At 42.5% G+C, this 26,699-nt stretch overlaps 2 protein-coding genes across 5 annotated transcripts; both read left to right on the top strand.

Moving 5' to 3' along the window:
- Positions 1-261: 261 nt before the first annotated feature.
- RB195_014240 (uncharacterized protein) lies at positions 262-24,850 on the top strand (the record flags this gene model as incomplete). 4 transcript variants are annotated; one of them, XM_064204410.1, is made up of 13 exons in its annotated part: positions 262-368; positions 448-536; positions 1,063-1,146; positions 1,246-1,379; positions 4,659-4,769; positions 5,213-5,321; positions 5,709-5,860; positions 6,518-6,610; positions 6,671-6,813; positions 13,299-13,371; positions 13,452-13,550; positions 14,613-14,780; positions 16,627-16,665. In XM_064204410.1, 13 exons carry the CDS (start codon positions 262-264, stop codon positions 16,663-16,665), a joined length of 1,401 nt encoding a protein of 466 aa, XP_064060292.1. The 4 variants fall into 4 exon arrangements, with proteins under 4 accessions (XP_064060292.1, XP_064060290.1, XP_064060288.1 ...); XM_064204408.1 differs by lacking the exons at positions 262-368; positions 448-536; positions 1,063-1,146; positions 4,659-4,769; positions 16,627-16,665 and adding exons at positions 21,551-21,668; positions 22,001-22,134; positions 24,096-24,578 and having other exon boundaries at positions 1,248-1,379; XM_064204409.1 differs by lacking the exons at positions 262-368; positions 448-536; positions 1,063-1,146; ... (8 more) ...; positions 14,613-14,780; positions 16,627-16,665 and adding exons at positions 24,306-24,542; positions 24,638-24,850.
- Positions 19,111-19,487, top strand: RB195_014241 (uncharacterized protein; the record flags this gene model as incomplete). Its single annotated transcript, XM_064204411.1, has 2 exons — positions 19,111-19,271; positions 19,319-19,487. 2 exons carry the CDS (start codon positions 19,111-19,113, stop codon positions 19,485-19,487), a joined length of 330 nt encoding a protein of 109 aa, XP_064060291.1.
- Positions 24,851-26,699: the final 1,849 nt, after the last annotated feature.

Genomic DNA, 26,699 nt, shown 5'->3' with positions numbered 1-26,699 from the left:
AACTTTATTTCTTTTATTTCTACAACTAAGACAAAAATGTTATATACCTACAGCAAACAGTATGCTCGGATGCGTCGCTCATATTTTTAATGTGTGGTGCTAGGGTGGTTGCAGGATCTTGCATTCCTCCAAGTGAAAGCTTCGTAAGCAGACAAATCGGTTGCTCAAACGTCGCTTTCCTTTGCTTTAGTTGAGCTCATTTAGGAGACTTAGAATCTGTAAGTATTGGTTTCATCAACTGAGGGATGCTTGTCGAAATTTATGAAAATAACAGATTCTTTGCTCACTTATGTCAAGTACCAATATGTTGTACCAAATCTGGTAGCTTTGGATCCTACTGAAAAAAAAAAAATGTTTGTGAAACGCAGGTGAGGTGCTATATTAGATCACAACTTTTATTCAGAGCTAAAACGATGATGACAATTTTCAGACATGTTCTCGTTACAGGAAGAGGGTTCCTCTAAAATGTGCTATAAGAATATTATGTATTCCTTTTGCTACAACTGTTCTCCTTGGATTCATTTTTTATGCTGTAGGTGGGTGTAAACGAAACTAAGATGAAAAGACAGAGTGTTATAACGTGTTAATCAATCTCTACGAAATGAAGAACAGAAGTTGGACATTTCCTTACGACAAATTTGTGAAGGTGTTTTGATACATAAAAAACAAAAAGTAAATTGCTAGGAGGAGTGACCTCCCGCTGATCAGCTCTAGTAAAAGCTCCTCGCCAGTCTAGCAAAGCATGCGTGGGATGCTGTTGCAATACGGTCCCAAATTCTCGCCTTACCGATTGTTGTACTGTAATGGCGGGTTGCGCCTTAACGATTGTTATACCATGATCGTTTTTTAATTAATTGTCAGTAAAGCTTCTATCAACGGTCGTCTAGAGCACATCCGAATTACCACTTCTTAATCAATGTTTAATCACCAAACTGGTGTGCAACCTATTCATGTGACACATGATCTGTATGGTATCACAACATGGGAGCAGCTATCCCATTTAAAATCCACCAATTTTCTTGATGAAGCAGAAACTACAATATTTTACATGATAGGTTTCAGGCGAGAATGAGAGGCCAACTTATGAAAACAGTAGGAGCCATGTTATATATATTCAGTTACTTAAGGAAAAGTTAAAACCGTCACGTGAGTTTCTAGAAATTTTTATAAGAAACAACATGATGTGATTAGAGATACTCTTCACGAGGAGACTTCTATCTCTTTCGCGAAAAGAAGGATCATTAGGAATGAAGAGCCTTGGTGGTAAATTTTCTTGTGATGTTGCTCTCATGAAGCCCTCAGCTGAAGTGCCACAGGATGCTAACCATGTTCGTCCTGCAGATATAAGACACATTGGTGCCATGGGCGATTCGTTTGCTGTGAGTGTTTACCACACTTACTTTAAGGCGAAAGATATCTAGAACCACAGTAAGGAAATTTTTCTGTTGATTTGCCTGACCTGTAGATTGGTATTGATCTTCAATTATATCTCTAAATTTGGAGTAAAATTATCCAAATGCGTAATAAATAACAACATACTAGAAAATAACTGTCATGATCACCTCTAATGTATCAAGGTTGAGTAGCGTTAACCACCTGATAGTCGCGGCACCTTATTAGGAATTACAAATAGTAATGTATGGGAAAGGTTCAAGATGAGTGCTTGTAATAACACGCCCTACATCAGTAAATCGCAGTCCTTTATCATGAAGTGAAGTAAAGTGATACCCTGTAAAACCGTTCAAGAGGCTTAATGGGAGTGTTCGGGAAAAATCTCAACGTTGTGTTCCATTTATAATGTTTTTTTTAATTGGAAAAAACGGTACTCGTTTAACAAGTTCCAAATTTGACCTTCTTCGAATCTTGGCATCGTAGAGTTTGATTGTGTACTACTTTTTGAGCAGAACCAAGATTGTTATTGATCTTTATTCTGGCTAACGTTTCGGCGTCGTCGCCTTCTTCAGAACCTGAAAAAATCAGAGACACGTGTAATCTACTCTCTCAAACGTCTCATCATTCCACAAGATATGACTTAGGAAACAGATTACTCAAAGGTAACGTCAGAAGAGCAGACCATCATGGCGCCTCGATAGCTACAAAGTCGTGATGTTAGCGGACCACCACTTGTTAGAGTTTCGCCGCTAGTAGTAACTAGTAACGACGCCACCGCCTCTGACCCCGTAGGTCAAAACCCGCAAAGGTCTTGATATGGCGCTAGTTCGTTGGTCACAGCGATGCATTCTTCTTTACGATTCATGATTGGACTTTTGGCCGTGATATTTGTTTTTGCGCCAGAACTGAGTGATTCGCGTGCTAAGATCGTGACAGCTATCTTGAAAGAGGTGTTGTCATGACACTGTCTGCGATGAGCACCTAAAGGGGATGATATTTTTGATTCTACGAATCGGTTTAGATGCTCCTTGATGCGGGTACATAGTGGTCTTCTTGTTTCGCCACTGTACAGCCCCACATAACTGACAGGTGATTAGATAGATAACTAGATAGTCCCGATAGATAACTCCCGCAATCACCCTTCCTCCCATTCGGACAAACGGTGCAGTTAGGTGTCTGTGTCTGTGTCCCAAAAAGTCTGTCATAGTCACGATTGCGGAGTAGCTGTTGCTCCAAATTCGCAGGTGGCATGTCCACCACTCTGACTGAGTCTTACAGACCCGCCCGTCGTAAGCTTGCTCGCACTACATTGATCATATCATCCGAAATAAAAGGAATGCAGAAGGGGATCACTGTTGTTTGTTCTACCATGTGCCACCGCCGCCCAGTTACATAACTCCGATTTGAATGAGAAACCTTTGTTGGGTATCCATTGCACTGAGCAATGTGGTTAGCTATGTTTACGGAGACAATGCGCCTTTGAGCCTCATATGAAACCGTTGCGGCTGTGTCATAAACATATTTTCATTGAATGACTTTTGGGTTCTCCAGGGGTGCGCCGATTGGTAGTGAATCAGAATGTTTTGACAACTTGGTTTTCGATACCATTTTGTTTTCCAATTTCCCCTACACAAATGAACCTGGACATTGAGAAACGGCAACCAATTGTCTTTAGGTTTTTCTCTCGTGAGCTTTATGTACTGGGATGGTTTATTTAAGAGATCGAAGCAAGTGTCCATTTCAGCTTGTGTTGGACATATAATGCAACAAGCATCTATGTATCGGCAGTACAATAGAGGTTTGCGTTCCAGTAGGGATTTTTTTCACTTTAGACATGAAAGCAATGGCTTATGTCTTTGTCCTATGACCGAGCCTCTAATCTGCCTATAGTATTGGCCAGACCAGCGAACTACGGAACATCTCGGACATTCGCTTAGCAGCATCATTATTTGCTGTATCGCAAACCCATACATGTTAAGAGTCTCCTAGTGTTCGAGAAGCAGCTCTGATGTTGCTTGAAGTACTCGATGTCACAATCTCCATCACGGCGCGCTTTGCGGAAGTGCTCTATGAGCATTTTTGATTTTGAGAGATGAGCGGGAGCGTATTCGATTAGCTGGCTGAGAATAGTGTTGAGGAACCAGGATATTCTGTCAGTGGGACCTCCAATATATGATAGGTCCAACCTTAAAATCCCCTGGGTTGTTTGAACTAAAGTGGGCAGCGGAGGTTGTGGGTCTTGATAATGACGTAAAGGACCGGACAGGTGGACCGATCACATTTTAGATGCCTGATAGTTTTTTATTTCAAGTCTAGTGATTTTGCGGTCTTTGTCCGTATCCTATTCAGGCGGCGATATTGTCTGCCAAATTCATGTGCCGACGAAGGGTGGTTTAGACTATTGTCCGTAAGGTGAAGTTTCGTTATAGCCCTGTTCAGTTCACTTGAAATCACTGCAGGTTTTCCTTCTCTATCACTGTCAGAGATTTTGATCTTCCCCTGAGAGCAAATGTCAAGCAACCTTTACGTGAGTGAGTGTTAGATTTTCAAAAGCGCGTTTGTGTGAGTACCCGGAGAGAATTGAGAAAACAGACGTAGCAAACAAGCGAAACTTAGTGTCTACAGTGTCAATTTGCCTCCTGCGGCTTGTGCAATGATGCAGGGAAAGGGATAGGAGAAAAATTGGAACTCTAGAGGTTTCTTGTCCTCCGTCTTGCTGTTCCTCTTTGGCTCTCAATCGCAGACGTTCATGAACCAATTGTAGGCTGCCCACTATCTTGCACGATAGCACGGGACCTATTGACTGAGATGGAGCGAAACTGAGGCTTAAGTCTAAAACTGAAAGCGCATTCTTAGAGAGAAATACATCACCTATAAGTGACCCACGAGGTTGAAAGGGTGCATTTTCTGGTGCGGCGTTCGAGATTCGGTGGCTTAGGCTCGAATGGTTAGTGCTAACTGGTAGCTGCGATCTCTGACCTTGCCTATAATCTAGCACTCTGCCAAGCACTTTCTCCTGCAGCTTTGACTATCCCTTAGAGCGAACAGGATCACATACGTTCTCTGACTCACCCACGATTCTCCTCCAAAGAACGTCCGCCACCAAGAGTTGACAACACTGCTCTTTGAACACACAATTGGTCAGCATAGAAAAGATATGGTCTTGTTTGGTCTTCATTGCCACTCTCAAGATGCGGGTTTCGATCTCTTGCTTTCCTTTCTGAGTCCGCATGTTTCGTGTAGGCGTTTCTTTGCGATGAAGTTAGGTATCAAGTGACATCGTAAACATCGGCGGAAGAAATGGATGGCTTGCCTTTCTGAGACGATCTTCTGTCTTAACAAAAGGACTTCTTTCAAGAGTCGAACGAAGTTTACCGGTACGTCGTTGAGTAAGTTCCAAGTTCGACCTTCTTTGAATCTAGAGTCCTTCTTTGAATCCTTCTTTGAATCTGAACTCTAGGCATCCTAGAGTTTGATTGTGTAGTACTTTTTGAGCAGAACCAAGATTGTTATCTTTATTCTGGCTAACGTTCCTCAGAGCCTGGACAAATCAGAGACACGTGTAATCTTCTCTCTCAAACGCTTCGTCATCCCACAAGATATGACTTAGCAAACAGATTATTCAAACGTTAATGGTATTCGTTTAAGCGCACAAGAATATTTTGTTTTCAACTGTGATACTATCATCATTTTGGAACCGTTAAAAATCTGTGGTATTTAAAATACAGGAAATATATAATATCTTTGTGACTGTAAACTGTTAAAACATGATAAGAATGAGTTTCGTTAACTGAACACTGAAAACCGCAGTACAATTCAGATTGGTTTGCACTCAACAAACTACGACGGCGAAATGGCAGATATCTTTCCGGGTAACTCATTTTTTACCGGAGCAGATGAGTCTCTATCGCAACACGTTACTATTGCAAGTACGTCATCTACGCACATAACTTTTATCTCAACTGAAGGTATAAGGAACAGAAAACTACAACTTGTTCTTTTCTTCTGATTTTTTTCCCGTTTGCGATGGCAAATCCAAAGTTCACTTATATCTCATGAATTGCACTAATCAAGGGGAATCTTTTCTCTATCTTGTCTTTATTTAAAGACAACTTTCCTCAAACGTATAAGTGCTTGGAGGTACTGGAAGAAAAGTGTTCCCAATCAAAAGCGTCTATGTTGTATAGTATAAATAATTAGAGAAGCACCTTCATAGATTCTGTATTGAATGGATTGTTTTTGTCCATGGACACCAGCTTTATCATGGCCACAGCACAAATCCATCTCCTCTTCACATTTTCATCTACCTTTTACAGACATATTACGAGAACTTAATCCCCAAATAGGAGGAGTCTCTTACGGAAAAGGAAGTGCAAAGGCCAGTTTCAACGTTGCAGTACCGTGGACGAACAGTGAGGATTTACCACGTCAAGCGGAGGATCTGGTCAACCGCATAAAGATGAAAGGGGTAGGGAGCTACGAATAGCTTTGATACTTATCTTTCGGTCCTTACTACATGTCTTGTTGCGAAAAGATACTCATACCACGTATTCATCATAGCTTGTCTAATTGTGTGTCGTGCACAAAACTTCTACTCTTCCTTTTACATGTGAAATTTCATCCGTTTATGCCTTAGCAGTTCTTTCGCAATGCAAACAGAAAAAGCATTAATGAACCTCTGTTGTGGATGAAGACACTAAGACAATTTGCTGTTTTTGTTAGCGAACTTGCGATAGAATTTGGTTCAGGAAATGTGCACTCCAACGTCAAGGAGAAGATGTCATTCCCTCTGAGTCATTTTTCAATGTTAACTGTTCATTTAGTAAAATCTGGCCATTTTACTTGGTTAGCAATGATAATTTTGTTGAAATCGATTTTAATGCAGATTGCATTGGCTGAGATGTATCAGTAAAGTAATCCTCACAGAGAAATATGGCACCAGTTTACCGAAACACAGAGGTATGAAAAGTTGGAGGTCTGTGCGATACTAAACCACTGACCTTGCAGAATCAAGATTTTTATTTATTTTTATTCTGACTAAGATTTCGGTGTCGATGATGATCTCTTGCTACTGCGCTACGTTGGCTTACTACTGCTTTCTTTTACGTATTACTGTGTTCTACAGAGAATGGTGTGGATGTACGAATGGAAGTTGATTGCAATTTTCACGGGAATTCACGATTTAGGATTTCTCAGTTGTCATGATGATAGAACACAGGTAGAAGTCAAATTTTATCATTTGTATATGTGTATATATAGCAATTCACATCCGTCATAGGAACCTACGCCAGCTTGGCAGTACAAGACAAACATTGAAAATGCTATTGGCATATTACGCGCTGCTCTAAACAGAACAATCGTGGTCCTTATTCCGATTTTAACCCCTCGAGTTCTCATTGGAGCTGAGTACATGATTGATAGGTACTTAATTTTTCCTTCTTTACAGCTTTGCCAACTATTTTACCGACTCAGTTCTTTGAACTCAACATTTTTCTAATGCATCATCATTGCTGTTGTCACATTCTGTGTGAACTTGATAGATTAAGCAAATTACGAGAATTGAACTTTTTTGTATTTGTGTTTTTGTGACGGCTGCAAATTCTTTGATAATTGTTTATTCTTCTTAAAATGTTCTTCTTTTTCGACAAAAAAAGTTCTGTTAAAGTTCAGACAATGTATGATATTTCCTAACACAGGCAACTTCGCAGTTTCGTTCTAGCTACCTGGAATGTCCAGATGCTGGAAAGGTAGTGCGCACTAGTAAGTAGGGGGTAGATAAGATGCACAATTTTGTGCCAGATGTTTCGCAGCTTTCAATTCTTGGATGGAAAGATTGTTATGGTTCCAGAATGTAAGCCAACTCTTCCACGCACTATCATCATCAACAGCTTATGCTAACGATAGAAATCAAAAAAAAAATAAATAAAAAAGATAGATATTTTAGTTCTGAAAGAGAAGCAGCATGAAATCAGCAACCTTAGAGGATGTCGTTTGGGCACACGCATCCAGTAGTGGGCTATAAATGTTAGTGTCCAAAGAGCAGAGAAGAGAAACGGAAGAAGTGAATCAAGCAGACTTCTCATTTCTGTCAGTTCCTCGTTTTTCTTACGCAGTGATTTGTTCCCAGTATACCTGAAGTATCTCTGCTTGAAATAACTCTGAATCATTCAGTTTACGCTCGTGAACAGTCTTTATAATACTCTGAGGGCCACTTTCTTGACTTGGACTACCGCTGTTCGTCGATTTGCCTAAAAGGGCGCTAGTAATACTTCCGTTTATTCCGATCGCATGTAAAAGTCGCCCACCAGTTCATTCTTCCGCTTTGAAAATGAACAGCATCAAGTTTTTTTTTTGGGAGACGGTCCGACCACCGGATCGACGATCTTCTTGTGATGTGTTTAATATCGCATAACCAAGTAGTTCGCTGCATTTGTCCAGCGGTTGTCGTCGAAACGCATCACGTGTTCGACCCACTTCATTTCGTTTGGGTCTTTAATCATCGATCGCCGACGTAGGACAGAACGTCCAATCCAGTCGCTCATTTCTGTGAAGGGGAAGAATACTCTCAACATCACTCTTGCGATTGCTCTTTCAATGACGTCCACCTCATTATCGCGCTGCTTGCCAATTGCGCGGGTTTCTGAAATATAGGTCAAAGCAGGAAGCACTTGGTTTTAAGTGAGCACAGAGCCGGGTGTTCCTGGTCTTCTACACTACAGCTTTTATTAGCTCCCCAAGGCGCTCGTTTCATGCTGACCAGCTCGGAGGTCAGGTCATTCTTCATGTTCATTTTTCGGGCTAGATAAACGTAGCTGGTGCATTCGGATATGTTTGTTTCGTTGAGCGGAAATGGGGAGTCCGAGACCCATCCGTTTAGCATAAACATAGTCCTCTTCAAATTTAAAAAGTCAGCATTCACACGGCTGATGCTAGATGCCATCAGAACGATGTCATCTGGAAAGCGCAGATGGTATGGAGCAAGACGGCCATGAAAATTCACTTTCATTTCTTCATACTCCAGCTTTCGCATTGCGTCCTCGAGAGTTGTCATGAGTAGATGAGATTGTATCACCTTATCAGAGCCCCCTCTTCACGTCCATGACGACACACTCATAGAATGGCGGAATTCTGGTCGTGAAGTCTCTGTACAATTCTCGGTTTACCCTTGCGTATTGAGTAGGGATAGTAGAATTCCTTGCTTTTCCAAAGTTTCCATGACCAATCATTTTCATCTCAACTGAGCTGGAGGATTTCTTTAAGTAGATGGAAGTGCCACGGATCACAGCTGGTCAGGCGCAGGGCTGCATCGAGCGGTTTTAGGTGATCTTTAAAGGATAAACGATAAAGTTTCTGGCGTTAACCAATCCGCTCGGGATCCGCCTCCACGTTCACTTCAATTCAGAATCGTTTGAGGTTTTGCGAACGTGTATCTGGCCTACACAATGGCTTGCGGTGGCTAGCCGATGCGTCAAGTCAGTGGTTTTATCCTCCCAGACAAGTCTGGTACCAATTTATCGACCCCGGAGGGATGAAAGGCTTGGTGAGCACTACGGCGGATTCGAAACTCCGATCGATCGCGCAGGAAGCGGAACCTCTAACCGCTACATTACACCTGCCCTAAGTGATCCTTAGAGGTTTAAAAGAGACCAAAAGCGACCTTGTGCGCATCCAGAGGTGCGGGTGTATTCAGGGAACCGAAACCCTGCTTCTGGTGAGCCAGGACTGACTCACAATAACCTTGTGTCCCGCATGTCCGGCCAAAAACCTGCAATGAAGTGACTGGGAGGTGCAAGGGAGGTGGTTTGGAGTCGCGTCTAACAAATCAGCTCCATTTATCCACTCCGGAAATACAAAACGTTCTCCCGCAAACCCGTAGGACTAGAGGTTTGCAACCTTCCCATGGGTTTCGAAATTTTACGCATGTCACAGTAATAAAAAAACAGTCTTCTGATTCCGGAGGATAGTCTGGTACGGTAGCACCAGGAAAGACGGGGTTGCAGGAGCCATATAGACTATCGAAACGGAAAAGGACTAGGATGGTAATCTGTATTTATAGCACACGTGATCCTCGGATTGCATCAAAAGCGGCCATCAAGGATCTGATTATGAAAGCCAGGAAAATTGAGAAGGAAGTCATCGTACTGACCAAGACGAGACGACGCTACCCTCTCAACGCCGCATATGAAATCGGAGAAGAGCTGTTGATAGGAAAATGCGGCAGTAGAGCAGCTGGTGGAGTTAGTGCCCTCGTCATCACGAGTAACGCAAAGAGCATCGACAATTTTGAACAACTTACTAACCTACTCGAACGTCTGCGGATGAGAAGATGTGGTTCAACGCAAGGTTTGAGTATTTTTGTCGCCTACACTGCAGCATCAATTTACGAAGAAGAAAAGTAAAAGTTTTCTATATGGACTTACAAAAGTTCTACAGACCAGAACATACCTTCTATAAAGTTATTGTGTGTGATTTCAACGCCAAAGTTGGCTCGAGAAGAACACTTGAGGCTGTAGACGTCGATTGGTTTATTTTTTCACGCGCCAGGAACGCAGAAAAAGCGTGCGGTCCTCAGTAAGCTATAGTACATGGCTACAGGCTATCATGCATGTGTCCGAGCCAATTATTTGAACCTTGTATTGCAAGTGCAGTAGCGTCTTTGATTGCAACATCCAAGAAGACTTTCTTCCTGCTTACGGAAAAAGCAGAAAAAATGATACCCACGCCCTTCGAAGGAACGAACAGGGGGAGAGACTCTCTGAGTTCATCGTGACGACTAAGACCATCCATGGGAACTCACAATTTCAAAAGCCCTCCTCTCTACGCAGTACGTGGGAGTAAGCCGGAGGAGAGTGTCGCAATGAAATTGACCACATCATCGTCAGTAAAAGGTTCTGCTTGACAGATGTTGCTGTTGTGCCAAAATTTTACACGGGATCAAGTATTCGCCTCCTCCGAGGAAGATTTTCGTCTACCCGGTAAGAACTATGAACTAATCATTGACTGGGATCTTTTCGCTTCGTTTTTTTTTTGGCCTTTAGAAAGATACCGTCATGGACAACACCGACAACGAATATGAACGGCTTGTAGGACATCTTAACGACTCTTTGAGGAAGGCTTAGAGTTCTAAAACCACCAAGAAGCACCTGTGTCCGAAAAGAGCTAAAGCTGATACGTTAGCGTGGAGCTTCGCAAGCCACAGGCAACCAAGCGTTCACGTCCAAGCTCGGAAAGTTTTGCAGAAAGGCGTTAAAGGAAGACCTCAAAGGGATAAGAACAGAAGCGCTGGCGGAAACTAAAGAGGTGGGCGAACGCATCGCCAATGACTGCTCTCCGGAACAAGGTGGGGACAGCCAATGAATCGAGAAGGGGAATAGAGAAAATCACCTTCTACTCTGGTCTCTTTGACAGCCATGTCCCCCTGGCTCCAAAACATCAAAATAACAACATGAAGATGGATATGTTATCCCAGAGCTTCTCCCGTGCGAAGTACGACATGCTATCATCTCCCTAAAAATCATACGGCACCCAGTTCGGTCTAAGATCTGAACAGCTGAAGAACCTTCTCATCAACACTTCGGCGGGACTCTGTACACGTTCTTTGCCGGAATGCAAGATCCATAAACAGAACAAGAGCAGCGAGACCACGTTGTTGCATAGGAAGGGAGATCCACATGACATCGTGAACTATCGCCCAATCTGCTTGCTTACTGTACGCCATCTACACACTCTTTACAACAGTTATCCTTAGCAGGATAGGAAATTAGATGAAGGACAGCCAAGGGAACAAACAGGGATTCGAAAAGGTTTCAGCTACGATTGATCACATTCACACTCTTTCGAAACTCATCGAGATATCACGGCAGCATAAGATCCCGCTATGTGTAACCTTTGTTAACTTAAAGGAGGCCTTCGACTCAGTTGAAACGAAAGCAGCCGTGGAAGCATTGGACGACCAAAGCGTCCCTACTTGGCACTTAAACGTACTTTGTGAACTGTATAGCAACTTCACGACAGGAATTTGGCCTGTCTACAAGAATATAGTCGTCGACTTCAAGAGAGGGGTCCGACAGGGTGACACAATCCCACCTAAAATATTCACGGCCACACTTGAGAACGCAAGGCGAAAGTTGGAATGGGACGAATGAGGGTGAGGGCTGATGGTCGGGAGCGACACCATCTGCGCTCTAATCTCGTCCCATTGGCATCATTGCTGGTGGCATCGTCCACATAACATCTTGCATCAGCCAAGCGAATGCCGACCGTCTTTCGTAAATCTAGAAAAGGCGATGTTCATGCGAGAAGAACATTGCCAAGGAAAGCAAACTAAGGAGGGCCGCACACGTGATGCGCTTGAACGACAACCGTTGGACCAGAGTTGCTCGCGAAGTGATATTAAGCGCATTACAGGAAGACTGCCGACCCAATGATGAGATTTCTTTACGAAGACTACAAAGAAAATCGGTCCAAGGAAAGAAAAGCATAAGATCCCGCTATGTGTGTTTCACGCGAACGGAGGAACCACTGGACGACTTTGGCACGCGGTCGGGGCAAATGGAAGAATGACAGGCTTTCTTTCAGGCAAATCGACGAACAGCGAGAGTCAAAGTGATAAAAGTGGGCGTCGGAGTGTTATAACGAATGTTCACTAGTGTAAATTAAATGGCACAGAGTTATATCAATCAGGGATACTTCAGTTATACTGGGAACAAATTACTGCGTGAGAAAAACGAGGAACTGACAGAAATGAGAAGTGTGCTTGATGAACTTCTTCGCTCATCTGTCCTTTGGACACTAACATTTACAGCTCCTGAAATTCGCAATCTATGTGCCTACAGATGACGGAAAGTAAACAGATTGGGCGATAGTTGCCGATGTCAGGATTCTTCCTTCTTATGTAACATCACGGTCTCGCTGATCTTCCACTATTTAGGGACCTTGCATTCAAACAAGTAACACGTAAAAAGCCTCGCTAGAGCGTTCATAAGAAATGGCGAAGGTTTCTCAGATGTTCAAACTTATCCTATCAGGACTGCGTAGCGTACGATTTCTTACCGACATGATACCATGTCATACTTCGTACGTAAGACCTCTCGAATAACATGTTGGCCTTCTCACAGATGGTGAGAAGGCAAGTGGACTTGGCTGTCGAAAAGACCAGAGTAGAAGTTTTCAGAGATTTTCTCCTTCCTCTTCTCATTGCAGTACCTCTTCCACAGTTTCATATACGTGAGTCGCGTCAGCTCGTTTCGGTCCGTCCGATGACTTCGTACCAAATCTTAATCATCCTAAGTTGCTTCATCAGATCTTCAAGAACCGCATCCGACACAAGCGTACGCCCATTATAAGTACAGATCGTCATACTAGTCGTTCTTCTTTTTTGGTAGCCTGAGTGAAACCTACAACTCCGTCCTTTCCTCCGGAGTCAGGAGACTTTTCTTACTACTGTGACATGCATGTAATTTCAAAACCCGTGGACAAGCCCTTGAGCCTCTAGTCTCACGGTTTTGTAGAAGAACACTGCGTCCTCTGGGAGCCGATAAATAGACCTTATTCGCTTTGCAGAGACTCCAAACGTTCTCCTTTGCACATCCCAGACTTGTGGGATACAAGGATATTGAAGTCCTGGCACTGCAGAAACAGAGATTCCGTCTCCTGAATCCACAGACGTATCAGGGCAGGCACAACGTCTTTTCTACTCCGGGGTTAGCTCTCTCCCCTGTAAACGCCTCACGTGACCTCTCGACTAACCCCCTGAGACCGCTCTATTCTGGGAAATACACTCTTGCAAGGTGGTAAGTGGTGTCTTCAAAGAGAAAATGTGCGAACTTCTGCTTTAGCTGACAATAACAGTTTATTTATGAATGATTCATCAATGAACTAACATTATAATTATTTATATGTTTCAGAATACCGAAGCCGTGCTGGCTCGGAAATGTTATTCGTGATCATCGGGATTACCATGTGTGGGATTTAAATAAGGTATTCACATAGTCTCACTCAGTTCACATTACTCTTCATATGATCGAGAATATCAAATTATTCCCTCAGAATTAATTCAGATGCTGAAGAAAATTCAATACGAACGGAAGTTTGAATGTAGTGGTTTTGCTGTGGTTTTGCAAGATTTTGTGGATAATGTACTGGATCCTGTGCTAAATGTATGTCAATGTATTCGTTTCTAAATTGGTACCTCGTTCAAGAATTCTGAGTAGACTTCCGAATAGAGTTTTAGCCTCATAAAATTAGAGATCTTGATGTTTTTGCATGCAACAATCAGACGATAATGATAAGGGAAAATGGTATGATTGGCTTTCGTTTACGCTTTTGCATCAATACTTTGCTACTAATGCAATAATGTAAAGAAGTTTTTAGTTCATTCTCTTCTTGTTAATTTACTGTAATTAATTTTGGATTTAGCGACAGCTGGTGACCTCATCTAACCAACACAATTTTTCGACCCCTTCCTTTCACAACTCGTTGGAGCCGTGCTCAAATTTTCCGTTACTTTCCAAAGTTTCCGTAAAACACAGTTCTCCTCCATTTCTTGGCAAAAAGAAATAGTTGAGAACGAAAGTATGGTAAAAGGGTTAGACTTGAGAAGCTGAAACTCTAATTATTCTAGATGTTGTTTTTAAGTGTACGCTGTGTGCACATATGCTACTGCCTGCATTTTCGCTTGAAAGGAGCTGACGTTATATCTCTGCCATTACAACTATGGAACGGGTACACATGGCGTCTTACCCTTTTAACCGGTTGAAATTTGTTCCGCGCTTCCTTTTTCCTTCCATCTTGGTGAGCAAGCAGTAGCAGCATGAGACTTGTATTAAATTTAGATCCAGTGTAGACGTTTCTTTACTGGCAGCCTACATAATAATGAAAAGATAAAGTGTCCAACATTAATCAGTCCGCTTGGGATCAGCCACTGCGCTCACGTCGATTCAGAATCGTTTGACGTTTACGAACGCAAAAGTATTTTATACAATGGGTGGGTATGTCAGTGTTTTTATCCTCCCGGACAAGTCTGGTACCAATTTATCAACCTAGGAGGGACAAAGGGATTAGTTGGCACTAGGGCGGTATCGAACCTCCGATCGATCTTAGAGAGAGCTGATGCTCTTACTGACTTCGCTACACCTGCCCTTCGTTCTGATATTGTTCCATTGCCGGAGCTCTTATGCTTTTGAGGGGGATGTTTTCTTTGCTCAAACGTATTCTTTTAGAGGAATGAAGAAGATCAGGAGATATTCTACGCGCATGACCTGTTCCATCTTAGCAAATATGGGAACGCGGTATTTGCAACTCACCTTTGGAATTCCTTGTTAGATCCTGTCGGAAGTGCAGCAACAAATTTTTCGGATACAACAGTTACTTTAAAGTGCCCTTCAGAGGTAAGACCGCTCTCTCACCGCTTTCATTATGTGTTTTACAAACAATGTAAAAGAGTTGGAGAAGTACCTAGCATGCAGACGTACGTTTTTGTTTATTTCTGTATATAATATGCAATTATCTGAATCAGTCTTTGCATACAGATCGGAAACCTAAATTCGTGCTAAAGAGCATAAAACATCTCCAGCTCTTGATATTTTTCCTAATATACGATTCTGGTTGCCGAACATCCACTGCTATCTATGTGCTTTCGTAACTTGCTAAAAGACACCAATATTGAAATAAACGAAATCTTGTGATAAAAAATATATGATCGAGTAGACTGGAGCTGCCGATTGAGTCATGTATTTCTCATTTTCGGAAACCGTGGAACGGTGAAGAGGTACTCGTACGATGTAAGGCCGGGTAGCCAGGAGGCTAATGACCATCGATGATTACGCTGCGCGACTCCTGAGAGTGTCACATTTGCCTCAGTAGTCTGAACGATTCTCTTGTGCTACGTCTCGCTGAATCCACACCGTCGTCTCCACCCATTTCGCCGCGACTGCCGCTATTATATTGAATTTTTTTCACCGCGCCCGTATCTCCTACGATGCGCTTTCTGAACCGCACAAAAAAGGAAGTACTTGATGAGGAAAGTTGTTTGAAACTATTGATTAAGTAGAGTTGTTGAAGAAGCTCACACTAGCAAAATAGCGTTTAGAAATGTGAGTAGAAGTGTTTATTATCATTTGTTATTCTTTGCTCTGGAATGTAAGACCCAGGAGTGAAACCACCATTTCATCTCTAAAAATACAAGGAATGCTTTGGAAAAAATGTTCCACTATTTGCTATCATGCTGCATTTCTTTACTTTTTTTCGATTCCAAGCCATTACTTTTGCATATCTAGCTAAGCGAAACTGACATCTTACGCCTGGAGTGGCGCGACTAATGTCTCGCAGACGTTAATACTACCTAAGGCGTATCTTTCAGATACAGATGTCTCTATTCGCCACTAGTACACCAAATCTGTATATATTTTATGCAGAGAATAGATAGAAATGAAGCGATAAAAAGGTAAGAGGTAATGTAAGATGTTGAAAAGAGTTTAAAGAATCTATACAAAGTAATAAAGCAATAAATTCGCTGTCCATACAGTTGTTGCAGTCGGAAGTTGATAATTGAATTTGTTGAATTGTGACGAACACATACCTCTACGCTGCGAGTTTATATAGAACAGATAGGGCGTAAATTTTTTGAAATTATGGGATATGTGAAAATATATGCATGTTGGTACTTTTTCTGGAGCATGTGCATAACATGTAGTATTTTGCCATAATCCTTGTGTGCGAAGTTTGTCAGAAGAGGTCAATCTTGGAGTAGGTATGTTTCTGATGACATATCTTTTAATTGGATAATATGCGCTCAGTTAAATATACGCATGTCAGGACTTGTTGCGTCAACTCGCTTTTCACTTCGGTCCCTTCCCAATTCGCAGTTTCTGCCGCCTCTTCGCTACGCGAACATCGCACGCGGCGTTGGATTAAGAGTATTAGGGAGGATGGTCTAGGTTATATAAGACGAGCCTGGACGGACTGGCTCTAGGTTATATAAGACGGCTACCTAGCCGGTGGCGCGCGGCACCGAAGGAAGTAGCGGCCGGCCGATTTTCGCGGCTACCTCTTTTCCCGCACCTGTGGGGGAATAGCGGAAAAATAAACAAAAACTGTGGAGGTTACTGCGTTTCATAAATATTATTGTTTATGTTATGCACTATATATTAAAATTGAAATTAAGTTATGTTAAAAGTTATTCAGGAGTGCATCGCATAGAATTTTGTCATTATGGGTTCCCAGAATGTTTTGCAGAAGCTCCCCTACATACGCACACTTGATAACAGTTTCTGAAAATGCAGAGCTGAGATGTTACATGGAGTAAGAATGGATCCAAAACGTCTACCATATTCGGCAACGTCTTTTTATAGTCATGGCGGCCTTATAGAATTGATAAACAATGTCATGTTATTTTTCGTTCAGAAATTCTTCCTGCTCGTCACTTTTCAGAGTTGTTTTACACATTGTAGACCTTAATGTAACATACTGTTCTAAATTTTTGGATTTTTATCTTTTTCTAATAAACTTAGTAGCAAATGGTTCAGGATATTCTTATTGTGTTAGCTCTAATTGATAAATAATCTGATACCTGCTGTCTGATAGCTTTCTTGGCAACTCATTGTTTTGTAAGCAGAATCCAGATCTCAGGCTTTGAAACTCCTGAGTTCTTCACTTAATTCAGAATTTATTTTTTTTTTGCCTTACTTTCTTCAGACGTACCTAAATCCATCATCAATTGAATAACCTCTCACTTATCTAGTCTATTGGGGTTCCACGCATCAAGCCGAAATGGTGAGCACCAGTCCAACAGTGGGTGGACTCCAGTTACTAAGGCCTGCGCCTGATATGACGCGATTTCCCAGGATTCGTACGAGCACGTGCGCAGAGTTTTGCTTCCAGTATGATGATGGCTTCTGTGTCATTTCACGTTTGAGGTCTATGTTAATTGCTGAGTAGAAAGACGAAAATTTCTTAACAATTAATATTGTCAAAAGTTATTGTCATCTGGGCACGCCGACCCATCAAATAACTTAGGACGCACTTCGAGCTACGGCTGTATTACCGCATTGATTATTGCATTTGAAAAGAATAGAATAACTACAGAGAATAATGTTTTTTTACAAAACGGAAGCTTTCGAGATAGTCCGCTTTATTAGACTATTTTTTTCGGTAGGAAAAAGACATTTGGAGCAGATATTATAATTTTCTACTCTTTCATTGTACATTCCTTCCAGATACTTTCCAGCGGCTGAAGACTCATGGCGTCGAATGATTGAGATATCTTGGCTAGCTGTACCGCAAATAATTGCGATGTAGTCTACATTGTTAGACTACTGTATATAGATTTTCCCACGTCACGAGATACAGTTAGGATCAAAAGCATCTTCATCACTCGCATTCTCCAACATACAAGTAGAACGATTCTAAACATGATAGGCTTATTCGCACTTCCATTTTCTCCATTTTCTTCATTTTCTCCCTTTCTGATAGCATGTTTAGTTATCATGCAGGTTCGATCTGGTTGCATGGTCAATTATAGTGCTGTGTTCGTCATTGTTATAAAGCAGTTATAAGGCTGTAGCCAAATAATCCTTTACCCAAGTTTGAGGTGCGACTCGATAAAAAAATTGGTTTAGTCTCTCCGCATGGCGATTGGAACTGCAAGAACATGTACTTGTTCATCCTTGTTCACCGTACATAAGAAGTTCTTGGAACTGCAAAAACATTAAGAATTTGTTTGCGATCCATTAGTGGTTGGTATATTCAAACACATAACTTGATCAACGGATTTTAGAGGGATCGCCGGAGGTTATTCACCATATTTCCTGCCCACAGATAATGAACAACGGGAAAACGTAGACAAAAAGCGAACTTTTACCTCCGCTGAGATCAAGGGAAGGATCCCTGTTTCTGCTCTTTAAGACCTACTCTTATTATCCGTTTAAAACTTCCACAAAGCGCTTGAAACTTGAGGATAACAAACAGTTCTTAATTTATCGCTTAATACCGCAACAAAAGAAATATCACGGATTTCGATGAGAGCCTGCTACTCAGCGCACGGAAGAATGGAATTGCCAAGGTTGTGTATGTTGCCAAACTAGAAAGCGATTACTATTACGATTGGTATTTACAACGCACTTGTGCGTGCATCGTGAGAAGAACTGATGATGCAAACAAAAATTATCAATGTTGTTGTTGGACTATGAGAAAGCCTTTGACAGCGTAGAAACGAATGCAATACTGTCAGCGCTGGTCGATCAAGGTGTGGAGGCGTCGTATGTGGGGACAGTAGCCAATTGCTACGAACGATGCACGACTAGGATACAGCTTTTCCACCGCCCTCTCACCATATCCATTGGAAAGGGGGTACGACAAGGCGATACTATATCGCCGAAGCTGTTCACGGCTGCATTGCAATGGATAATGAAATCACAAAGGGGAAAGGAGCATACGTGTTGATGGCAGATTTCTTTCGAACCTTCGTTTCGCGGACGACATCGTTCTCTTTTCGAGCAGTACCAATGAAGCAGAAACGATGCTCAACGAATTGAACGAAGCAGGGAAGAGAATAGGACTACGAATAAACAGAAAGAAGACACAGTTCATGAAGAACGCCCACTGCGAGGACGGAGGAGTACAACTTGAAGGCTCCCAAATCGTGGAAATATATATATATATATCACAAATATATATATATATATATATCCGTCATACGTATACCTCGGACGTTCTATGAGCATGGAAAACGACTTGAAGGAAGAACTGAATAGAAGAATGAGAGCAGCATGGGCAGCATTCGCAGCCGTCAGGGAAGCTACGGACCAACTGACGGACCATGATCTTCGTGCCCATCTGTTCAACTCGACAGTCCTTCCATCGCTCTGTTACGCAGCGGAGACGTGGGCAGACACCGCGCCAGGTCTAGGAAGCTGCTTACTACCCTCAGAGCCCTTGAGAGATGTCTCCTGAAGTTTAACCGGCGCACACAACACCTTGCCGGTCTTCGTAGCTCCGACTTAAGAAGAATGTCCCGTCTTCGCGACCCAGCGGAATATGTATCGAAAGCAAAACATGGATGGGCTGGTCACATCATGAGAAGAATCGACGATAGATGAACTAAAAGAACGCTAGAGTGGATCCAAAGGGACGCTAAACGCCCCCGAGGGAGACCGCCAACGAGATGGGGTGACGTGTTCGCTGCACGGATGGACCAGCTGAGAGCTCACCTGGATACGGCTCAATGACCTCGTCAACGTCACTCACGATGCTTGAGAACATCTTGGATGACAATGGCGAGGAAACGAAACGAGTGGAAGAGATGCTGGGGCCCGCACGTCCAGTGAAGACGGGCCATCTAAGTATCTAAGTATCTAAGTAAGTTGTTGGATTGAGCTGACCGAGACGGGACTAAATCAGAAAGTGAACGCCGTCTACAACACTGAAGCAAATGTGCTTGTTGCCGTTCCCGTTCCGAAAGATTGATCAGCTCGAATAGGAATGAGAAGATGTAATACAATGTCAGCTTCTTTCTTCAATATCTACACTCCAATATCAGGCTACCAAGAAGAGGAAGTCGAAGCTTATTAAAGTAGAGAATTTTTGCAAAATTGATTATACCATCTGTGATCATCTTTCTGGAATCCACTTTGGGACTAACATCATCACATCATTTCATAGTGTGATGATGTTAGTCCCAAAATGGATTCCAGAAAGCACACTTTGCCACGTCAGATTCGTGATATGCTGCCTTTAATCATACATGCTTCGACATCCAATGTCAGAGAGTAATTATCAGAGTTCCAGAATTGGAGAGAAACTATGTAGACGTAAGTTCCCAATGCTTTTCACTGCAAGAACTTGTCCAGAAAAAAAAACTTGCACCGCTCTTTTATCGATGCTTTTCACCAAACGCATGTGTGAATAAGTTGTCTTGTTAGCGAATAAACATTTCTAGCTCTATATCATACTAGGATTAACTGATCAAATAAGAAAAAAAATCGCGAACATGACGTGAGGACACTTAACCTGCATCTCACGTGCCATCCAGTTGGTCGATAACGAAAAAAAAGAAATTTAGGTGCTAACGCTAAGTAAAGGGTGCTTTCACATGTACACTGTTCAACAGTGGGAAGAAAAGTAGACATAGGCACACAACAACTGGGGTCGTCATGGCATCTGCTGCAAACTTCACTGCATGTAATTTTGAAAATCGAAAGGAAAACCAAACATGACCCAATGGATGAGGCATTTTGTGTAAGATCACGCTTTTTCCAGGATCTCAATTTCACGTGTATTCATCGTATCAAGGCAATTAATGTTACGCCTCTCATATCTAAGTTTAGCCCACTTATCGATTGCCGTTGTTGACTAGATGCTGGTATAAATAAATATATATATATAATATATAAGCAGTTTTTCATCCTATTCTACTATCACCATCCTGCTCATTGCTTGCTGTTGTTGATTAGATGCTGGTGTAAATATTTAAGTAGTTCTTCATCCTATTCTGATATCGCTATCTTACTTGTAACGTCATCTAAAGAATGCTCAGTGGAGAATTTTGCTGTTCACTTTTGGAGGATGAAGAGTTAGCTCTCGAAGCTGGGAGATTTAGACAGATGACCATTCCTGTATTCAAATTGCTACTCTTTAGGCCCATTTTCGGAGCAGTTATCATAAATTAAAGCATAACACAATGATGTACCCGCTCATTTCGTTTCTGGTTGGCATAGTGATGTGATATTCCACCTGGCATTACGTTTTCCATGAGTGCCCGTAAGAAAACTCACATTTGTGGTTAAAAATTTCCTTCTCAGAACACTATTTCAGTAAGCCTAGCAAACCATTGAGATAGCATCTACTATGACTCTGAGATAGGGTCTCACAAAAGATGACCCGCAAACAAAGAATGAAATAGAACAAAAAAGATTTCCATGGTTTTAAGGCACTGAAAGAACTCTGCATCTGATTTACCATAAGTAAAACTCGACTCGCCTGCTGAATTCCGTGAAGTTCTTGCGTAAGTTGCGGCGCTCTAATGACACCTTAAAGTTAGAGGGTGAGACCGAGGTTGCTAATCTTTGCAATGCACCAAGCAAGGGTCCCGCCTCGACCATCGGTCTCGCAGCCGATGGCTCCACTTCGGACACAGTTCCTTATGCAATTGCAAAGGTTTCAGTTAGCTCTGAAACGACTGAGGATGTCTGTGGTATTCTGGAAAGGCGTGAAAATTTTGCCGCGGGTGCTTCTTGTATTCTTTGCTACCATCATATTGGTCAAGCGGCATCAGACTAGACGTAGGTTGATTCCACTGTTAACAATTCTTGACATGACACGAGCGAAGCTGTTGATTTCCTTTTACTTTACTCTTTTACTCGAGTGATATCGCTTCCCTTGTTTGTAAACACCGATTATTATTTCTCGTGAAACCATGTTCTTGGGAGCAATGAAGCACTTCGAAAACTTTTCCTGCTGGCAAAGTTAACTCTACCTCTTCTCTCGAGGTCATTAAAAATGTAAATTCGTTCCTATCATCAGCAGTCGCATAAAGTTGTCTTTGTAAGAATTTAATTGATAACCATGTACAAATGAAGATTCTTAAGGCTAATTAACTAACAGTCTCATTCAGCTCCTAAATCACATGGTGTGTATCTTACTTGTGACTACGAAGTGATGCTTCCGTCTAAAGTGATACCTCGCTTCGTCGACAATGTCCGTCCTGCCGATATAAAAGCTATTGGAGCAATGGGAGACTCTTTACTGGTTAGAGATCTAATCGTTTAATCTTTTCTGCCTATTTATTGGCAGATCGACCCAATTTGAAAATCTACCCGTTATACGCATAGAGATTTTCGTCATCCGATATTCCGAAAAGAGTGCCCAAATAATGTGAAAAAAATTTTGATACAAAACAAATTCAGATACAGGAAAAAGTGGTTCCTTTTTGGTGAGTGTGAATGGTGATGGTACTGTCTTTCAAATAAATGAATAATAAAACAAATAAGAATTTTGCCAAAAAAGCAGAGAACCTGAACTACTTTTGAGAGAAAGTCCATCAAGTGCACTTTATTCTATGTTTTACTGGAACACTGTTTCAGATTGTAGATTTAAGTCTCTGAAAACTTCTCCTCGGGTTTTTTAAAGAAAAAATGAAGGAAGCTCGAATAACGCTCCCGTGTTCGGTGAAGTTTTCTAGATTTTAAGAAAAGTGCGTTTATTGCTTGGAAGTTAATATCATTATATTGATTCTAGTCTTCACCACTTTATTTTTCCTGGTTCACATTAGTTTTCGTTTTCTTCATAGAAATTTCATAGCACGAATCGTGGTTTTTTTGGTCGGCTACTGCTAGTCCAAACGCATTGACGGCAAACGTGGATAATTAGAAGTATAAGATGCCGCTCCATTTCACCTTCATCGACTTGAAGAACGCCTTCGACTCAGTTGAGATGAAAGCGGTCGTCGGAGCCTTGGGCAACCAAGGCGTCCCTACTCAGTAAATAAAACTACTTCGAGAGTTGTACAGTAACTTCATGACCGGAATTTCATGCCATTCTACGAGAATTTCATCATTGACGAGAAGAGGAAGTCCGACAGGGTGATACGCCCAAAATATTCACAGCAACCCTCGAGAAACTTGGAATGGGAGTGAAGGTTGATGGTCGGCAGCTACACCATTTACGCTTTGCTGATGACATCGTACTGATAGACATAGCATCAACCAAGCGGAACGAATGCTGACCGAATTCGACGAAACACGAATCGAAACACACGATGCATCGGCCTTCAGCTGAATCTCCAAAGGACGATGTTCATGCGCAACGAATTGGTCTTGGATGCCCCATTCATACTCAACGGAACGAACATATCCGAATGCACTAGCTACGTTTATTTGGGTCAGGAATTGAACATGATGAACAAATTGACCCCCTGCTGGGTGAGGAGACGAGCGGCGTGGGGAGCGGATAAGAGCCCCGAGGATGTAGTGAAGAAGACCACGTGATGCGCTTTAACGACAACCCTTGAACCTGAGCCGTGAGCGACTGGGTTCCCCGCGATATTAAGCGCACTGCATGAAGACCGCCGACCCGATGGTCAGATTTCATCACGAAGTCTTTCAAAGAAAATTATGATGATCTTTGTGTCCCTTGCGAAATTAGGAACCACTGGGCGACTCTGGCACGCGATCGAGATAAATGGAAGAATGACTGACGCCCGCTCCATCAAGATCAACGGGGGTCAAGGTGATCAAGTTGACCATGATTGGTACCGCGTAAATACAATTCTGATTGGTACCTACAAGTGGTGACCCTGCTTTTACTAAACCAATCAAGTACTTGAGTATACGCATTGGGGACGTACGAGCTGTACAACCTGCACTGTTACATTGCAAAAGCTTCCCATACATTGTAAAAAGGTGCTGTCGTCCAGCACTATGCCAGAGCCCATTCCCTCAAAGCTTAAATGCTAGGGGGAAACATTTAATCATTGGCGACAAACATCCTTCTTATAACACTGAGCTGCCGGTCGCTTTTAAGTGAATTTCAACAAACCGCTAAATCCAGTCTTCTGCGATATCTGCATGCACCTTTTGCTGCATTGAAAACACACATCAGAGATCATCCTCTCATCAATGTCGACAATTATACCATCTATCGCGGCGATGCTAATGGAGGGCACGTTGGAGGCTCCAAAATAGCTGTTAGGAACGATTATAACAACCTAGTGGAGGAGTTTGGATCAACGTCGTCAAGATACGCTTTTGCACGGTTGCGGAATCGCAGAGAACTCAAACTCTCGATCGAGTGGAGTGCTCACACACCTACGGACCGCAGAGAACCACAACAAGAACGCGTTTTATGATGACCTCAATACGTTGATATCCAAGATATCGAGCCAGCGGGCGGTAATCGTTGGAATCGATTCGAATACAAAGATGGGACTTGAGCAACAATCCGATGTGCTTGGAAAATGGTTCTATCCCATCCAGCAAACATCTGACAACGGGAATCGTCTGATAGACCTTTGCGAGCAGACGAATCTCATCATTGCATCACTGCATCCAAGAGGAATCATCGACACCATCAGCTTACGTGGCAAGCGACAACCGCGAAGAACGCCAGAAGAGCAGCGAAGGCGGAAGATGTCGACTCTTAAGCTTCAACTCGATTGGGTTCTGACGAAGAACATTTCTCTGTCGCACACATAAAAATCCAGAAGTGTTTGGGACGTCGCATTCGATTCCGACCATCGCCCAGTTCTTCTCAGCTTTACGATATGGTTCCAGAAAAGGTATCAGTGACCTCAACACCAACTGAAGCTGGACTTGGCAGGTCTGAAAATCGAGAAATGCAGGAAGAAGTTCCGCCAACGAGTGTCGGATTGAGTGATATTGGATTACGGACCAGGAAGAGAGTAGTCGACGCCGACTCTTTCACTGAATGCATGCAGAATGCTACAAAGAAAAAGCTCCCAGTTTAAGCATCGAGGAAGAAGTTTGCCTCTGCATCTGCGGAGACATTTTCCACGTACAATTCTGTATGTGTTGCCTGCACTACTGGTGACTTCAGCCAGGAGAAGCATCTGAGAGAAGTTGCGCCGTCTGCTGAAACGTGATCGTGAGAACGAACGGACGTTAAGATTGATGGAGTTTGAAAAGGCGTAGGAGGACAAGAACCCGAGAAAAACGTATACTCTACTAAGGCAGTATAGCAGCAAAATGAAGATGTGTTCGTCTGTTCTGAACACAGCCAATGGAGTCGCTGTCGGGGAGGCAACCTTGCCCATCTTGAGCGAGCATTTTAACACTTTGCTGAACCGAAAAGCGCCGTCAGTCCCTGAACTCGTACACGTCCAAAGACAGACATGTAGCGCGGTCAGCGAAGAGCCACCGACGGAGTCGGAGATTCTAGTCTGTATTCAAAAAATGGAGAATGGAAAAGAATGAAGAATTTCAGAAGTGGTGAAATCTCTTCCTCTTTCTGAGATTCGTGAGATGACGAAGACCATTTAATATGGATTGACGAAAGGATTTCTTACCCGTGGAGACACGCTGTTATAATTCTTCTCCACAAAAATTCTTCTCCGTAACGGAACCCAGTAATTACCGAGGAAAATCACTGCTGCGTGTAATGTACGAGGTTTTGGAGCGGATGTTTTGGAGTGGAGCATCCTAGATCGACTAATCCGACACCGCGAAGGAACCACCCGTGACGAGCTAGCGGGCCTCCGCCCTGGTCGATCGACGATTGATCAGGTGTTTATTGTGAGAAGAGTGATTGAAGTGTTGCCCCGGTATTCGAAGCCTCTACAGTTAGCATCGGTGGACTTCGCAGCCGCTTTCGACTCTGCTTACCGAAAACGTCTTCTCAATACGTTTCGCTTCGATGGAGTTTCAAGAAAATTCTTAAGTCGACGTAATAAACGACATGAATAATTTGCTTTCGATTTTCTAGGCTTTCCTTCGATTTCGTCTATATTTGACCTTTCGGTGTCTTTGTTTCGGTGTTGTATTTTGCTTTATTATTTACGTAACTAGTAGCTTGATTTGTTCCTCTGTTGAACTTTCTTCTATTTGCTTCTACTTTCCTAGCAGGGATCAGTCTAATGCGTTCTAACGCGCAGTTCCTATGCGCAGTTCCTTTGATATTTAGTTTGAACCTTCTCTGAACTGTTGCTATTCTTCTTTATTTCTTTATCTATCCTATAATATTAGTGCTTCCTTTTCTACTCACCGGTTGAGCAGGGTGAGCCAGTATACCCGCTCGATGAACTGCCGGTGTTGTACCTATTAATTTTATGAGGGCATCTTGCTGGCTGATGTGATTGGAAGCTACTAATTTCTATTGCCTATTTGCACTTTCTTATTTTCCAAGAGTCTTAATCCCCACTCTGTCGAGTTTATGTGCTTTTTGAAATTACTAAATTGTCCCCTGCTTTACTGTTCGCGTGAATTATCCCTGCTTATCCTCATTCTACTCTTCTCATTGCTAGATTTTCTATTGTTTATTTGTATTCATTCCTTGCCTCTTACTCTGGGCACGCCTTTAAGCGTAATAAATAAATAAATAAATAGAAGAACAACTGCTGCGTTCGGAACACCAGCTGGATGTACTATACCGTTCGAAGTGGAAACCGGAGTGAGACAAAGGGCCGTGGCTGGGCCCATTTCTGTTCAACTCGGTACGTTCTTATCATGCTCCTTTCCTGACAACGTGTGGTCTAGGCACTTAAATAGGACGACCGCGCTATGCATGTAGTTATTTGTGAAGAACAAGGTTGCATGTTATTTCATCTTGCAACCATTAACAATTCCCCCCAATTATTTTTC

The sequence above is a fragment of the Necator americanus genome, chromosome V (assembly GCF_031761385.1).
Source record: "Necator americanus strain Aroian chromosome V, whole genome shotgun sequence".
Taxonomy (NCBI): Eukaryota; Metazoa; Nematoda; class Chromadorea; order Rhabditida; family Ancylostomatidae; genus Necator; species Necator americanus.
This window is presented reverse-complemented; position numbering and strand designations above follow the sequence as displayed.